This window comes from Gouania willdenowi, chromosome 6 (genome assembly GCF_900634775.1).
Source record: "Gouania willdenowi chromosome 6, fGouWil2.1, whole genome shotgun sequence".
NCBI classification, from domain to species: domain Eukaryota; kingdom Metazoa; phylum Chordata; class Actinopteri; order Blenniiformes; family Gobiesocidae; genus Gouania; species Gouania willdenowi.
In genome coordinates this window covers 41,158,340-41,176,975 of record NC_041049.1, presented here as the reverse complement: position 1 = coordinate 41,176,975, position 18,636 = coordinate 41,158,340, and the positions used below count along the sequence as shown (strand labels likewise).

Below are 18,636 nucleotides of genomic sequence, written 5' to 3'. Positions count from 1 at the left end.
TAGAAAAAGTTTTTTTTTTTTTTTTCTTTCGCACTTTATTAATAACTGTAATTTATAGCTTTATTACCTAATTATTTATTATCTTATTTACTGTGTATATTTTTCTTTTTTAATCCTTCACTGTTTTTATTTCATATAAAAAAATAATTTTTCACGAGTTGTCTTATGAAATACAAAAAAGTTCCAAAGAAAATAACATAAGTTCGAACACATGGACATTTCTGACCTTCTCTGTTCTTGACCAAATACAGTATTTAAGACCATTTATGGGGATAACGGCATTTAAAGGGGGCGGGGCCTGAGCGGCTGTTTGAAGTATAACAAGCGTAGCATACCATGTTCATACATGTGTTATAACAGGCTTATGTTCTTAGCGTGTTACCTCCTCTAAACCCCACCAACGAGAGCTATCGCCAAATCTACTTCGTGGGCGAGGATTTTATAGTGAAACACAAAGTGTTGTTTGGAGAGAACGGAGTTTAAGAGCTTTCCAAACGTAAGTTAGGATGATAAGTGGCCTGGTTTAGTCGACTACAGTAAAAAACTTGACAAGCCAGCAGCTATATGGGAAAGCTCCGAGCTAGGACTGGGCGATATGGACCAAAATTCATATCTCGATATTTTTTTTCTCAAAATGGCATAATGGTATAAATCTTTATCGTTTTAATTCAAATAAAGTCTTACCAGAAAGACAACGCAGGGTTAAATTTTCTGACACAAAATGCCACACAGGCTAAAATAACATCACGGTGCTTTAGGTTTGGTAAAAAAAAACAAAAGAACAACACCAATACTTAATAGGACAAGAAAATACACAAAAGGGAAAAAAAATGCACAATGCAACAACAAAAATACACAAAAGAACACAAAAAACCAAGAAAAACATACAAATAAAAGGAGAAATACACAAAAGAACAACAAAAATACACAAAAGGATACAAAAAGAGATTTAAAAAAATGCACAATGGGACAACAGATATACATAAAAGAACAAAAATAAACAAAAGGACAACAAAAGCCACAAAAGGAGAAAAAATACACAATGGGACAACAAAAATCTAAGAACAACAAACATACAAAAAAAAACATATAACAACATTCAAAATTACCGAAAAATACACAAAAAGAAGGAAAAAAGTACACAATGAGACATTTATTAACAAACAGCTTCACAATAAGTGCCACTTTTGGCTTTTTCTCCTCTAAGGGACAGCATGTGTGAGTGAGTTCTGTAGTGGGGTTTGTTTAGATGAAGGTCTGGGTTAGGATGCACTCAGAAATCGTAACACCATGTTGATATCAAGAGTTTCTGGCAACCCTGAAGACATTTTTTTCTAGAATTATTTTTTGATCATGTTTGTTAAATTGTATTTTTTTTTTCTTTTAAATAGATTAACCAGGATTAGTGACAAGCTCAGATATTTATTTTTTTACTGCATTTAATCATTCTTCTTATTATTATTAACTATATTATATTTATCAATACAATATAGTTGTTTAAGATTGTGTTATGTTTAATTTTGAAAAAGAATAATAATTAATCAATAATAAAAAATGTATTTTTAATCAGTAATTATTTTTCTCTCCCTTTTTTTTTTTAATCAATTACTAGACATTTCAGGCGACCCCATTTAAAATTCAAATGACCCCACATGTTGTACCGACCACCAGGATAAAAAGCACTTTGCTGGTCCTTATCGATGACCTGCAACGCTGGAGAAACGCTACACTTTGAGAGCCAGACGGAGCGTTTAAAACAAGCAGATAAAGATCAAATAAACACACTCAGGAGGATCAACCTCAGCTGCGTCAACGCACGCACGCGCACACACACCTACAAACATAGACGTGTGGCATCTATCCGAGGGTGTTTGTGTGTGAGTAAAATGTGTCGGTGAACAAGCACACGACGCTAATGTATGTAGAGCTTGTGTGTGTGTGTGTGTGTGTGTGTGTGTGCGTGTGTGTGTGTTGTGTATGTGTGCGTTGACCCTGACCTTCCCACATCAGAAACGCTTCAGACTGCTGTTAACTGAAACTGAGAACGCATGAGTGAAGAACCACGAAGACGATGAGATGGAAAATACGTCGTGTCTCTTCAATACAGAAAAATATGAGTGTCCCAGCTTCACATCTGTAGCAGTATAATATGTTATAACAGTAATAATATGTTATAACAGTATAATATGTTTAGAACAGTATAATATTTATAACGGTATAATATGTTATAACAGTATAATAGTGTTTAGCACGGGAATAATTATGTTATAACAGTATAATATGTGTATAACGGTATAAAGATTTATACGGTATAAATATGTTATAACGTCGTCCTTTTTATACGGATAATAATATGTGATAACGGTATAATATGTTATACGGTAAAAATGATGTTATAACAGTAGTATAATATGTTATAACGGTATAATATGTTTAGAGCGGTATAATATGTTTATAATGGTATAATATGTTATAACAGTAATATGTTATAGCGTATAATATGTTTATAGCGGTATAATATGTTATAACAGTATATTGTTATACGCGTATAATATGTTATAACAGTATAATATGTTAAAACAGTAGTATAATATGTTATAACGGTATAATATGTTATAACAGTATAATAATGTTATAGTCGTATAATGTTATAACGGTATAATATGTTATACAGTAGTATAATATGTTATAACGGTATAATATGTTATAGCGTATAATATGTTATAACGGTTATAATATGTTATAATGGTATAATAGTATAACATTAATATGGTTATAACGGTATAATATGTTATAGCGGTATCATATGTTATAACAGTATAAATAGGTTATAGCGGTATAATATGTTATAACATATAATATGTTTAACTGTAGTATAATATGTTATAACGGTATAATATGTTATAACAGTATAATATGTTATAGTGGTATAATATGTTATAACGGTATAATATGTTATAACGGTATAATATGTTATAGCGGTAAATATATGTTATAACGGTATAATATGTTATAACGGTATAATATGTTATAGCGGTATAAATGTTATAACGGTATAATATGTTATAGCGGTATAATATGTTTATAACGGTATAATATGTTATAACGGTATAATTGTTATAGCGGTATAATATGTTATAACGGTTATAATATGTTTATAACGGTATAATATGTTATAGCGGTATAATGTTATAACGGTATTATTTATAACGGTAAATGTTATAGCGGTATAAATGTTATAGCGGTTAATATGTTATACCGCTGATCTGATATTAGTCAGCTTCATTAATGTTCACACTAACATACTCTACAAATTCAATGCGTATATACTGTCTACTGTTTAAGTATCATTAGATTGATGAGCGTTCCCACTGAAGCATACTTTCAAGTTTCCTAAGATGCAACCCTTACCCGTCCAAGGGGTTCCATCGAGAAAAATTAACCAATGCACTTAACCTTAATCCTAACCCTACCTAACCCCATTAGATCCCTCCACCTAACCCAAAAATGCTAACATAGCTCTAAAGGTGTCATAATAGTAAACAACACTTAATGACAGCTTAATGACACCTTGTTAATGCTAATGAAAAATAATGACAGCGTTGTGTCAGCCTTATGTAACACTTAAAGTGTTACGTAATACTGTATGCAAACCTTTTTTTAATCATGCCTCTTAAAAGAATCAGGATCTGGAATCGTTAGGAATCTGAATCAAAACGAGGAAACAGAATCGGACAGAACCGGAATCATCCAAATGATGCCCAACCCTAATCATAAGGAGAAGCTTTGTGAACTCTTCCTGGTTAATTAATTTTGTACATTGACTTCAAACATTTAGCATTAGCATTTAGCATTGCTCACTGATTAGAAATCTTTTCCAGTGCCTTATGTGTCAGACTCCTACACACACTGGGACATCAGTCCATCTTGTTTTTAGTCAGAAATCCCTCTCAAATCTTACTTTAGGCGTCATTCACCTCAATAATAAACATCTGATTTTTACACAATTATTTTGAACAATTGTGTACTGATCAGGGGATTTTAAATACATACAAGGATATTTTGGCATATTGAAGGTTTTTTGCATGTTGTGTTTTAAAAAAATGTTGCAGACTCCTTGTTTGTGTCTGTCTAATATATTTAAAAGAAAATTAACAATAAAGAGAAAGAATGATCTTTATCTGTTCAACCTTGTTATGGTTTTTCAATTAAATTTTTGTAGTCTTGAGCTGTGTTGTAAATGTCATACACCTCAATAACTCATACCAAGTGTGACGTCTAAATGAGTATATAGTGCGTTCACATTAGAACGCATGAAAAGAATGAGTAGGTGAGAAATACTCAGATGTATACTATATGAGGACATTTTTTAGGTGTGCACGGTGGGCACACTCGTCATACTCAACCGTCCCATGATGCATTGCGAGTAGAACGTAAATGGTCCTGGGACCGACTTCATGCAAAAATATCAAACATCATCTTTTCAAAATAAAAGCATCTTTTCTTGTCTTCCATTAGTTTTTTAGTTTTGTCAGTAGCACAATGGAGGGTCTCAGAAAATCTGTGAAATGTGTCTACGTGAGTTTTATGGATCCAATGAGCACATGTTGATATTCTACTTGGTCATTTTCTCTCTTAAAATGTTTTCAGAACTTTCAAATGTGGAGAATCAACTGTGATAATTAGCCTCAGTGTGCTTCATGTTTTTGTCCTTGTAGGTTCCAAATGCATCTTGGGAAACTTGGAAGTATGCTTCAGTGGGAACGCTCATCAATCTAATGATACTTATACAGTAGACAGTATATTTGTAGAGTATAGTATGTTAGTGTGACATTTACAAGACTCAACAATCTGTGTGGATTCTGTGTGCAAATTTGACAATTAATTGTGTATCTTTGTCTCTCTTTTTTAATCAAAAAATCAATTGTGCATATTTTGAACAGAAGGAAAACATCAGGTTTACTTCGCTGAAGGGTTTAATAAAGAAAATGAATGAATTCTCATTTCTTTTGTTTTTTTTATACTTCTTTATGAAGTTCGTAGTGAAAAACATTCTACTTTACAATAAGTGAGACCTAATAATCTGAAAATGAAGTTGGATTTAGCATAAACTGTATTTATTTTATGACTGTCTCAGTCAAAGGTTGTGTTGATTCTTCTAACTACTGTAAACACAGGGACGTCCACATAAACAAGCTCTTAACTATAACAACAGTCTGTAAGTGCTTACATTACTCTTTCTATGCGTTTATGCTCGGACATGTGTCTCCACTCTTCTAATGCTGTATCTGTGATGATTGTACCTTTCTGAAAGTTTGGGATAGATTGTCGGGGTCAAACAGGAAGATGTGATCTCTAGCTCCCAGGAGGAGACGACCTCTTTCCTCATCCAGCAGCAGCGAGTGGGAGTGAAGGCCGTCTGAGGAGCCCAGGAGGATGGACGCGCTGCCCGTCTGTAGCAGGTCTGTCCACACAGCCAGACACACAGAGGTTAACACACATCTACACACTGCTCACTCGCTTCAGATTACAACACTCACAACAATCATATTTCACAAGGATTACGTTGTCATCTGTTACTTTTTCTCTGCTGTTTGAATCCACCTTAATCCCCCAAAAAAGCACTGGGTTGTCTCTTCTTTGGCTGAAAAATGTGGCTTAGCTTATCCTAAACGTCAGTGGTTCAACACCTCAGCCTGACGTGTTGATAGTGATCAAATACAGTAGTGGAGATGTGTGAAAAAACACCTTTACCTTGGTGGAAATGTTTGAAAACATCACATGAGGGGATAACTGGGGGTTCTTCATCATTTGAGAACATTTCAAGTGAAAATGCTAATGTTTTGTAGCGTTTTGTCTGTCCGTTTCCACAGCAATGGCGTTTTGGTTCTTCTTAAAAACGGGCTCCAGAGTGGATGTTTTTGAAAACGCTTCCCTTTCCGTTTGCGTCACTTCAAATCATTCAGCATTTACCAAGATTTATTTATTTTTACACATGATAGATAATTTTGCTTGTTTTAAAAGTTTCAAAAGTTCTTGATTACACAGTTTAATCTTAAATTGAGCATGGATATATCTTTATGATCCCTTTTAGTCTGAGAATCTTAAAACAGAGTGAATAATGGTTAAAATAAGCCAAAGTAGTTGTTTTACCAAAAGTACCTTTCGCCAAGCTTTGCCATAAACATGTCATATACAACCATCTCCACAACTCACAATACAAGTACACATTTTCAGTACTTTCGACAGGCTTAAAATATTTAGTAATAATCTGGAAGTTTTGGTTTCTGTTTTTCACATTAACTCAACACATTCCAGCATTTAGGGGTCTATTCTCCTGTTTGAATTTGTTTTGCACACCTGCAGTTACGAGCTTCTCTCCTACACGTATTGTCAGGTCCGGGCTGCTGACACGCCCACCGCGGGTAAGTAGAGCAAAACTGCATATGTGTGAATGAAGGCGGGCTGAAGGAAAGGAGGCGGTGATGTCATTTTTTTGGGCTGTCTAGAAATCACAGAACATGGAATTTTCCCAACGCTTGTAAATGTCATTGAAATCTGTGAAAATGACAAAGTTCACTTTTAATTTGAAACGCCTTCTCTCTCTCCTTAATCATCATCATCATCATCATCATCAATGTAAAGCGTGACCGAGTTGTATGCGCTGGCAATATGAGAAAATAACCCACCGCAGAGCGTCCTGCTTTAATACAGAGGGATGTTTGCAGTGAAACAGAACTATTGGCTTCCATAATATGTAGCTTTAAATGTAAATTGTTTAAAGCGACCTGAGCTGAAACTGTGTGGGAACTACGTGTGGGAACAGGTTCTGGTCCATCCTCATCTTCATATGACAGCTTGTTTCACTCTGTAGTGGATCAAATTGTGACTTTACGTTGGACATAGTATGAAAATAGTTGAATCACTGTGACCAACATGGACAGAAATCTACAACTGTCAGAGTTTTAATTCATTCAGACGCACGAGTCTGTGTGGCTTCAAATGTAACTAAGTCCATATTTCTAGTGCAATATAATGTTTCACCTTATCGGGGAGCTGCACTTAGATTTCTGTGAAAAATTATGTCAGAACAACTATATTTTATTGGTAAACAAACACATTCTCTAAAATTAACCAAATATTTTGAAAATAAAATAACTATGTTTGGCTTCAAAGCGCATGCACATATTCCTTATTAATGTACCAAGGGATATGATTTGACTAGGAACATTCAACATGTAACACTGTTGGTGTGTCTCACTCTTTGGAATTAGCTGAACGTCTCCAACAAAGTGTTGATTTACTTCACCATCAGTTGGATCAGCGGAGACTTATTTTATGCCTGCACCCGATTCTGACCATAATCTGTCAATTCCATCTTCTCAACACAGACTGTAGTTGGACTCGGCTCGGACGCTGCACGGGGAATGAATGGTCAGGTGACGTGTTTCGATTAGCGCCAGAAAGACGCACAAATGCATGCTGAGCAGTCTCACGTAAACTTGCTGTGTGGATGCGGAACTTTTTGGAAACAACAAAACGGAGAAAGACGCAAAATGTTGTTGTCGTGTAGACAGGGCCTTAATAATGCTGAGGGGAATGTGTTTACCTCATTGTGATACAATTTGAATTCAAAGTTAAAACTCCTCGATTGTTCATTGAAATGCATTTTTTTTTCTTGGACTAAAAGTGAAGAAAAGCTTTTCTGGGAGCTGAAAGCAGCTTCAATTCTCAGCTCAGCGTTTTGTCCTTGATCTTCTCAATCAGAAGAGATCCTTCCATCACTAAAGGATCCTTTCAGTGCACCAGCAGAGCAACATGAGCTAAATCAACACAGGTTTCAGTCCTGGGGGAGTCACTCTGAAAGGATTGACATAGTGATTACCCTCTGGCTGTGAAGGATTGGAGGGTTACCAAGCTCCAATATTTGAACTTCGGGGACCCTTCTGCACCACAAGGCCTCTCCTTTACACACGAGGAACCCCCACACGCTGTTATCTCTCAGTCCTACGCATGAATCATGCTTCAGAGGACTAAACCTCACAGGGAGATTAGCTCCCCCAGCCCACAGCTAACAGTAATCTGTTCTGTAAACACGCTGCACTATAAGCCCATTGACACAACCTGGTTAGCGGTCACTGCGTAGCATGGAGCTAACACCCTCAACATCCCTCAGTGGCTTTAGAGTCAGACCACAAGTGGTTAAGGTTAAATTTGTTGATGAAAAGTGACACAAAGGCACATTTATTAACAAATAGCTGCACAATATGAGCCACTTTTGGCTTTTTCTTTGATAAGAGACAGCACATGTGAGTGAGTTCTGCAGTGTGGCTTGTTTAGGTGAAGGTCTGGGTTAGAAATCCATCTAACTGGGCTTTTCATTCTGTCCTAAGAAGTAGCGAAAGCAGCGACCCCTAAAACGAGTCAAAAAAAATCATAATATTGTTATAGGTCATTTTTCGTAATTTTCTTTATCACCAAAATCAAAATCTCGAAATATGTTGAATCTTGATATATTACCCAGGCCTACTACATAGACACTGTTTAATGAACTACCTTTGTGTCACACTAAGAACATTAGGTACACTTTAAGGGCCTCTGACAAAACAGACAGAAAATCACAATATGTGACAGTAATGCCTCACATGGCTGTTATCATTTTGGGACAATATTAAGCATTTAAACACAGTTGTTTCCCAGAAAACGAGTGACGGAATGCCTAGAAAGTGTAGCAGCAAACAAACGAATATGTCAAATTTTGCTAATAATCTCATTCAGAAACCTAGCACTACGTAATCACACGTCTGAGTGGGATTTTGTGTTTTGGAAGCAAATTACACATTTTCATGGTATTTTTCCTGTAAAACAAGTGGCTGAGTATCAACCAAGTGTAGCAAACAGTACATTTTTATTTAATTTGGGGAAATTTTCTAAAATAATTTGAGGAAGATCGTAGGATTTTGGAAAATAAAGAGTACTTACAACAATTTTAAATTAAAATGACTGCCATCAGGTGATGTATGCATCAGAAAACTGTGAGCCTTGGGTACAAATGGAGGTACCGAGATATCAACAACTGAATCAGTGATTTAAACAACGAGTCATGTTTTTGCTGTTATTTTTACTGTATCCAAGGCCGAATTGGGAGCTTTAAAGGGCTGGATTTGAGTTTGACAGGCGAAATAAGGAAATTAATATAAATTAATAACAGCAGTTGACTCGATTAACCCTATTTATCATGTTTGGTACGATTTCAGGAAGTTTAAAAGTCAGTAATGTCACTTAAAGAGGGAAAGATGATGAAACAGAAATGACTAAGCTCTAGGACATTTTTCAAGTAAATGCTAATAAAGATTAGCTAAAGATCAGCTCCAACAATATCTTAAGGTTGCATTTATTCCTCAGGAAATTTACTTTTGATCTCCTGTTTTAAATGACACTGGTCAGTCTTCATCAGAGGCGTCTGTTGATCGGTTTGATGTTTCCTTCGAAGTCTCTTTTTGAATTGATTTTATCATTCAAAAAGACAAAAATAATCTTGTTGGAATTAAGAGCCACAACAGCTGCCTGATCGCATCAGACAAAACAATAAGCGACAGTTTACAAAAACAGAGATGAGTGTATGACTGTAGCTTCTTCTTCAAACAATGAAAGCCCATATGTGGTACCGTTACTTTATTTATGAAATAAGAACAGTGACATAGCCCTATTATGACATGATAGGAATATATTTATATTAGAAACAATGGCTGTTGGCAGCAGGCCACAGAATATGATTCAGAACCATTTGTTTTCACAGTAAAAGTTGAAACGTTTCTTTGGTTTGAGGTTATTTGGGAGGTGCTTCGCTCAATCAGAGCTGATTCTCTTTGATCACTTCCCCCTTCACTCATTGAAGCTGCGCTGTTGCTGAAGTAATGTTTGAAGAGAGATCGCTGCTGGGGTGATGTGGGATAGGATGAGCCAGAGCGTGATGTGTGCAGTAGGTTCTCAGATGTTCCTATGGTCAGAGCCAAATATGGACACATGGTTCCACAGATGAACTCTGAGGTCCACAAACTATTTTTATGAGTGTATGATTTTTCGTTCAGGGGCAGTGATGTTTGATGGTCGGAGCCTGGAGACGTGCCCTGAGGAGAAAGTATAAAAACAGACGCCGTAGATGTATGAGCGTCATTAAAATGCAATCACGATAACCTGCTTTATTTTATTGATTGATGAATAAATACCTTGAATACGTGTCTTAACGGCTTTGCAAAGTGATTGTTTAACCAGGTTTTTATGTGTATTTTTGTTGGACGTTTGGAACACGTGTGTGTCTATTTCCATCCACGCTGGGGTCGGAAGGCCTTGGTCAAACGGGAGCTTTGGGACCCTGAAGTCAGAGTGGGTTTACTTTAAGCTCGCAGTAGGGATTCAGTTTTATGGAGCGAAACTGAAGTTCATTTGTTTCGTTCCTTGGAGCTTCATGCGTCACTAGAGGGATGGAGAACTTTGAAGTCACATTAGTATATGGGTTTCAAATGGACTGTAAAGGTCGCCGTAATTTACCTTTAGCTCTGCTACTAGCACAGGAGCAAAAACACATGGACACGCTGCACATTAGTGGGCCATGAATTATGGACACAAAGGAGCCACAGAATCGCTCCATGGATCAGGAACTTCAACATTTAAACGTCTGTTCTGCAGCTATTATTTATTTATTTTATAACTTATCATTATTCATTTATTTGACTCCACTGTTCCTGAAGGGGGGGGAAATGAGTAAAAAGGTTTCAAAGTGTCAATATTGGCTTAAAAATGGCAGAAATTGGCAGGGGGGGGGGGGGGGGGTAATGCAATTTAAAAAGTAAGAACAATTAGTTTAAACTGGCAAATAATGGGCATGGCAAATAATGAAGGTGGTTGAAATATGGTGAAAAGAGGTTAAAAGTGACAATAATAAATCAACATATGATAATTAGGTGTAAAAGTGGTGGAAAGGGTTTATAAGTGCCGAAAATGTCTTGAAAGTGGAAAAAATGTGCAGAAATGGGGGTAATGTAGCAAAAAATGCATTAAAAAGAGCAAAAATATGCCAATAAAAAGTGATGAAAATAAGTAAGTTTGGTATAGTTGCAGAAAAAGGCTCAAATGGTTAAGAAAAAATTCCTAATTTCTTGAAGGCATCTGGCGACCTCCTCCCAGTGTCCCCTAAGGTTGAGAACCACTGCTCTAATGGCCATAGGTGTTTACTGAAGCCAATCTTTGACATTTGGCAAAAGGACAAATAAAAAACACAGCTTCCCCTACTGTAATTGTAGGGCATAGGTTTTTCTGCTTCAAAAGTTCTCAAAATTGTTTCAGTTTCATATTCTTTCCCTGTTCAGATTCTTTACTGGCTGTTAAACTTCCTGAAATTACACCCAACATGCTAAATAAGGTTAATAGAGTCAAAAACTATTCAAAAAATGTTTATATTTTATATGCTTCAAAGAATTTATGTAAACGGGATAGTTACACAAAAACATCACAAAGACGTCATTAGCCACAATGCTAACCCTTAGACTTCTCTTTAACAGGAAAAATCTAATGGAAATGTGTGATATGATCTCAAAACATTATTAGTGAAACCTTTAATTACCTCCAACCAGTGAATCACACACGTTTTACGCAAAACCTCGTGTTTCCGTGTGATTAGAAATACAGCTGTGACGTGTCACCAGGTAAACTGATTACCAGTTGAGCTAATACACCATCAGCTAAACCAGAGCCTTATCACCTTTGAACGCAGTCATAATAATTAGGAATGTCGGGATACAACTTTTTCACTTCCGATACGATACCAATATTGCAGCCTTGAGAATTGGCCGATACCGATATTGATCCGATAACAGCTTGAATCATACAGACTTTTATTACTTATTTTGTCTTGTGGATTGTTCGAAAAGGCTTGATCAAGTGATGTAACTCAGAGAACAATAGTCAGCAATTCAAGTTGCAGCTTTTCAAACACATAAAACAGCATTTAAAGCACAACAGAAACTTCTCCCTAAAAATATTCAGAAATTGTTAATTGAAAAAGCTGAGACATAACTTAAGAGACAAAATGAGCTTTCGGTCACTACACGCACGTGTCGGTACTGTGTCAGTAAGTGGTACCAGGTTGTGGAACAGTTTGTGTGTTGAAATAAAAAAAGTGTCTGAATGTAAAGCAATTTAAACATAAGTACATGAAGTTTATCTTCTCGAAGCACAAGTGTTAAAGTGATCAAATTGTAATTAGGTGTGTATATACTTGTGTATGTGTGGAAAAATTAATGTATAATGGATCACACAAACTGTATAATTATATAGATATATATCAATGAATTATGTGTATATATATGTATATTTATAGTGTAAATAGGTGTATATTATAAGAAGATTATATGTATCGTACTAGATATTACAAGGGGTAGGATCATATAAGTATACTGTATACTGTATACCTCCTACTCCTTTTCGAACATGTATAGGCTTCATGAGCATCCTTCTGTACCATTTGTTCTCTTTTTGCCTTGTTTGATTTATGTTTATTACTATTATTATTATCATTTTTATTTTTTCCCTCATTGTGAGATAAACTGCTGTTGTGTTCATGTTCGAAATAAAATTGAATCAAATCAAACAGAGATAATGGGTGGAATTGAACATATTTGCCTGTTTGTCACACTTTCTATTTATTGAATCACCTGTTTTCTGGTTAGATACAGTGTGTAAATGTGTGATAATGATCAAAAACATACATGTGAGGGATTTCCATGTAATAAAAAGAAAACAGGTTTTAAATGCTTTTTTTTTTTTTTTGTCAGAACGTGAATTTCAATTTCCACAATCATGGAAAATGAAGGCCTTATAAATGTGTGTGTGTGTGTATATATATATACACTAAAAATACTAAGAATAAAGACTTGAGAACCAAATAAATATATACTGTATAATACATATTTTACCCTCATTTAATTCTACTCAAACACATTAGATAGTCTTTATGGACCAAACCTAAGATGAATGGTGATTGCACACTGATTTGTGCATCATCATTCCTGTGATTATTACAGACTAAGTGAGTTAAGATGCACAAATAGAAAGTGATATTAGTGCAATCCACTTACCTCTGTGGCTCAGTTTGACCCTGGGGACGCTCTGTTTAATGCTCGCTCCAAACGGAAGAACAGCCAGTAAAACCAGTCCCACTAACGATAACCAGGCATTCCTCATCACCTTTCTGCCATAAGTCCCAACACGGCGGAGGTCCTGGCACCTCATGGCTGGTGAACCAGTCCCTGCGTCCTCTCCTGCAGCACTGAAAGCGCACACGGATGTAAAGGGTCAAAGCAGGGAGGAGCAATCCTAAAAAGTGTGCGTCTGTTCATTAAACTTCACAGAGGTAATGTATGTGTAGTTCAGCTGTTTCTCCATGGAGCTCTCCTGGCATGCCCCCCATCCCTACACACCGCTACACACCCTCCATCAGCTGTTGCCTGTCGCCAGCTTTCCTTTTGTGTTGCCCTTAAATCTTGTTTGCCCAAAACAAAGTTCACACTGACAGAAGACTCTCATTCTCTGGCCTCTTTCTTTCTTTCTTCCACTTTCCCTCACCCCTCCGTCTACGTCTCCTCTCCATGTGAATCACTAATTGAAACCCACGCCTAATGAAAGTTGCTAATAGTTTCGATGACCCTGTCACTTACGCCTTTATACGGTGTAAAAAAATGAACCTTTCCTTGTTAAGTACTTCACATTGATATAAAGAGGCCTGTAGTTCACACATAGGCTCATGCAGTGATAAGTGAGTGGAGTTAGACGTGGTTATTGAAGCGTTACAGGATCATTACGCCTTTGTGTAGGAGACAAAGGAAAACTGTTGACCCCTATCAGAATGTTTAATCTGTTAAAAAACTAGCAACAGAGAAAATAAAAGGACCCAACACACACTTGATTTGGGTTTATTTTAAGTGTCTTTTTAAACACGGCTACAGTTTTGACATTCTTAACATGCAACAATACAACTCAAACAGATGTAGGACTGCAGAAAACGAAGAGAAAAATGTTTTTTTATTTCTCTCTATTTAAAATCGAGCCCCAATATAACTGTCTTTCAACTGAAAACAAGTGACTCAATGTCTAGAAACTAAAAATGGTGAAATATGTCCAATTCCTCCCATAATCCCATTCAAAATCTTGCATCTTGTGTTAAGATTTGAGAGGTTATTAGGTTTGGGCATCAAGTATTGAGTGGTTCCCGGGAGTAACTTTACAATTCTCCCAGAATTGTTCTAATTTTTAACTTTGGATTCCTACTTTCAATACACTAACGAAGAAGAATCCACCGTTACTGCACAACTATGAACAGTGTGCATTTATATAGATATATATATACACACGTTATATACATTGTATACAATACATAATAGAGGTGGGAACCTCACGATACAATACAATACGCGATACACAGCTCACGATAACTATTATCTCGCGATATGAAGATACTGCGATTATCGATATATTGGTCAGAAATCAATCTACAATAATCTATGACATAAGAAGAAAAAAAGATTAAGTGAAAAAATACAATTTTCATTTTATATCTCTGAAAGACAATAAATTGAAAAAGTGTCCTATGAACAGTGACACTATTTTAGTGCAACATTTCTGTAAATAAGTGTCAACATACCAATGTAAATAAATAAGTATCTCCAATAGTGCTTTGTGTAAACAAAAAATAGGGTCTTTCTTACCAGTGACACCAGTATAGTGCAATATTCCAGTAAACAATATATTGGTTCCTTAAACAAACAGTGACACCATTTCTGTGAAGACCTTCCTGCACATTTTAGTGAACCAGCAAAAAAGGTTTGGAAAATAATAAAATAAATCTTAAATCCCAAAAATTTTAATTTTAAAATAAAAAAAAATTGATACTTAGCGCGAGCATATCAATAATCGATTGTGCGAAAAAATGTCGTGATATATCACCATATCGAGATATCATCACACTCCTAATACATACACTGTGCAATTGCCTCTTCAGGAATCAGAATTGTAATGAGGAATCAGAATCGGAACAGGAATTGTTCAAATTCAAACGATGCCCAACCCTAGTGGTGATCGTGTTATTCTGCGATTGAAAATGAATGCAGAGTTTCAACTGAAGTGTGTTTTAAAAGTGTTGGTTCAGATTATTATGACTGCATAAATTTAAACAGGCTGTGGTACAAAAACAGGTGATCAGTTTACCTGGTGACACGTCACAGCTGAAGCGTCTACAATCAAACAGGATTTCGTGCAAAACTTGAGGGTGATTCTCTGGTTGGAGGTGATTAAAGGTTTCATAAATAATGTTTTGGGATCATATCCCACAATTCTATTGTATTTTTCCTGGTAAACAAGTAACGACAAGTTTTGGGACAATATCACACATCTATACACAATTATTCACAGAAAAACAGATGATTGAATGCCTAAAAATTATAACAAACAGGCAAATATGTTCAATTCTGCCCAATAACCAGTTCAAAATCTTGCGCTACGTGTTATGGTTGGAGTAGTGATCATGTTGTCTTGTGAGCTTCATCTGAAGTGTGTTTTTAATGTGTCGGTTCAGATTATTGTGACTGCGTAAATGTGAAAAGACTCTGGTACAAAGACTAATTTAGCTGATGATGTATTAGCTAAACTGGTGATCAGTTTACCTGGTGACGCTTCACAGCTGAAGCTTCTCCAATCACAACGGCTACGCAGGATTTCGTGCAAAACGTAATTAAAGGTTTTACAAATAATGGTCTGGTATCATATCACACATTTCTATGGGATTTTTCCTGTTAAACAGGAGGCTTCTAGCAGGGAAGTGTCATTGGATGACATTTACATTACATTTTCGAGCTAAACTAATAGATCAGATGTAGACGAGTTACTGTTCAGGTTTTTTTTTTTCCCCTTTTTTAATTTATGTTTAAAGCCTTACTTTGTTGTAGAAAATCAGGACGAAGTGGTAGCCGCCCCAATGACCCCCATAATGTCACGCAGCTGAAAATTAGTCTGAGGAGGATTAGATAAACAGGGCAGAGTTTACTTAGGATGACAAATGGAGACACCTTCACACCTTCAGGGTTAGAGACACAGATAGAGCTCCGTGTGTGTGTGTGTGTGTCTGATGGATGGCCATTGGCCAATGAGCAGCGAGACGATTAAATCCACAGAGTGATGTGATCGCGCTGCTGCTGCTGACGGTGGGGCTTATCTTCTTAACACTAACATCGCCAACGTGGTGACACCATTTCACCCACCACGTGAGAAGGAGTGAGTGATGAGCGCCCACGTCTCTCAGCAGCGAGAGCTCCAGAGTCACACTACAAACTTTCACCGCTGCTCACAAAAAAGATGTGAAGCTAGCAGTGGTCACATACTGTGGTAAGATGACAACAACAAAACGAGTGAATGTGAAGTGAGAATGAGCAGAAACAGACAGTGTGGGCCATGTGGGTCAAACCAACAGCAGCGTTTCCTGATGTGGGGGGGGGGCGGGGTTATTGGAAACAATCCTGATAGACATGGTGACAGATTTAAACTGCTCATGGCCTTTGATCTGAAATCCACTCAAATATGTGATCCATATTTGACCTGCACAAAGTTAAAGAGTTTGAGTGAATAAATAAAATGAATAAAGTATAAGTAAACAGAAATTATAAAGCTACTGGGGACAATATTTTTTTTCCAAGATAAAGACACAAAGTGTAGACCTCGTAAATCAAAAAATTAAAAATCATTTACATGGGAAAAAAAATGAAAAAAAGATGTAAAATGTTGAAAAAGCTGCTCAGAAGTGTGTTCTGATCTCCACTGTTAGCTCTCACTTATTAACATGATTGGTAAAGTTTGGTGCATTGCATTGTGGAAAGTAAAGTCCTGTACACCAATTCAATTCAACTTTATCTATATTGCACAAATTACAATAAAGTAATCTCAGTGCGCTTAACAAAATATAAAGTCCATTGTAAGAAAAAAGAACTAATAATAAAATAATTGCAGTAGTATCGTAGGGATTTTAATGCAAACAGATCATTGATACAATAAAATATGGCTGACCCCCCCACCCCCCCCACCCCCCCCACCAAGCTCCAGTATCCCTTATATTATAAGACATGTGTACAGGAAATTTAAAATAGCCGTTTGTCAACCACTTACTAATTACAATTAGTTGATTAGAATCTGGTAGGCCTACCTTTGTTAACATTGAAATGCTGTGAACATTCCTACTAGCGCTGGGTGATATGGACCATAACTCATATCTCAATATATTTTCTCAAAATGGTGATATATGATATAAACAGTGACTTTTTCAGAGTCAGATTTACAAATATTTGAACCCATTTATAGAGTAGCTTATACCAGCCTGTCATTGCCTGATCTCGTTAGAGCTCTGAAGCTAAGCAGGTCTGGGCCTGGTTAGTAGTTGGATGGGAGACCACAGAGAATTCCAGGTGCCCCAGTGGGGGACAGTCACTCCAGTGCTATCTGTCATTGTGTCCTTGGGCAAGGCACTTCACCCACATTGTTTAGTATGAATGTAGTGTGCGAGTGAGTGTGGGTAATGGTCGGAGGGGCCGATAGCACACAATAGCGTGGATTAAACAACTCAAAACTAGTATTAATAACATGTGTGTGCCAAGCTTTATTATTTGTAGATGTTCAAAATTGTGGGTTTGCTTTATTTAGCAAATAAAACATATGAAAAAAAAATAATAATAAAATAATAATCCTTTTTTCTCGATTTAGCAAAGGTGATTCAACTCATGCAACTGTTACAAAAGTTGACAACGCATTCAATTCTACAGTAGCACTTCCAGTGATGAGATGGCTAAAAACAGGAAACCCTAAGCTCAAAGATGAATGAGTCCACAGACACAATCAGCACTATACAATAAAAAATAAATAAAAAGCTGCGTTATTTCACCAAGGATGCTTTGCTTTAATGTAGCTCAGGGGCCAAATACAGTTTAACCTCAAGTGGGCCACAGATTTTAGGCAGGAACCTTAGCAATTTCGGTTAGATTACCTCACCTTTACTTGTATATGAAGTTAATTCACCTATCCTTCTGGACAAAAATATCTGTGACTTTGTCGTAATAGTCCTCCTATTCTTCTGCACTCAGTAATCCATCTAACTGAGCTTTACATGTTGTTCTGAGAAGTAAAAGCAGTGACTCCTAAAACAAGTATTTTTATACAAAATATGATACATATAGAAAACTCGATATATCCCCCAGCCCTAATTCCTACATTATAATACAGCCTATTCATGAAGCACTTGTGCTTATTTACCTAGTACAGTGCCCGTCAGAAGTATGTATTCATATAGTGGGAGGAGCTTAAGTAGAGTTGTCAATTATGTCCAAATGAGTATATGTTTGAAGGTTGGATATACAAAGAGGTGTACATACTCTACTCTGTAGTGTTATAAAGGGGTTTATTTGTGGGTGCAAAGTAAAATAGCGTGTGCAATTTCTCTGGTTTAATTTTATGGGACATGTGCATGATAAATGTTTTTGTTTTTTTACTCATCTTTATATTTTTTTCGTTTGGTGTATTTTTCTGTAATGTATGTTTTTTGGA

General features: G+C 36.3%; 1 protein-coding gene across 2 annotated transcripts in view; it reads right to left on the bottom strand.

The window, feature by feature from the left end:
- Nucleotides 1-18,636, bottom strand: part of sema3d (sema domain, immunoglobulin domain (Ig), short basic domain, secreted, (semaphorin) 3D) — a 72,167-nt gene that overhangs the window by 40,892 nt on the left and 12,639 nt on the right. For both annotated transcript variants that reach the window (XM_028449424.1, XM_028449425.1), the window contains exons 2-3: nt 13,137-13,327; nt 5,304-5,464 (exon numbers count right to left, since the gene is read on the bottom strand). In XM_028449424.1, coding sequence (XP_028305225.1) covers nt 5,304-5,464; nt 13,137-13,290 — 315 coding nt within the window. In that variant the 5' untranslated portion in view covers nt 13,291-13,327. The remainder of the gene's footprint in view (nt 1-5,303; nt 5,465-13,136; nt 13,328-18,636) is intronic.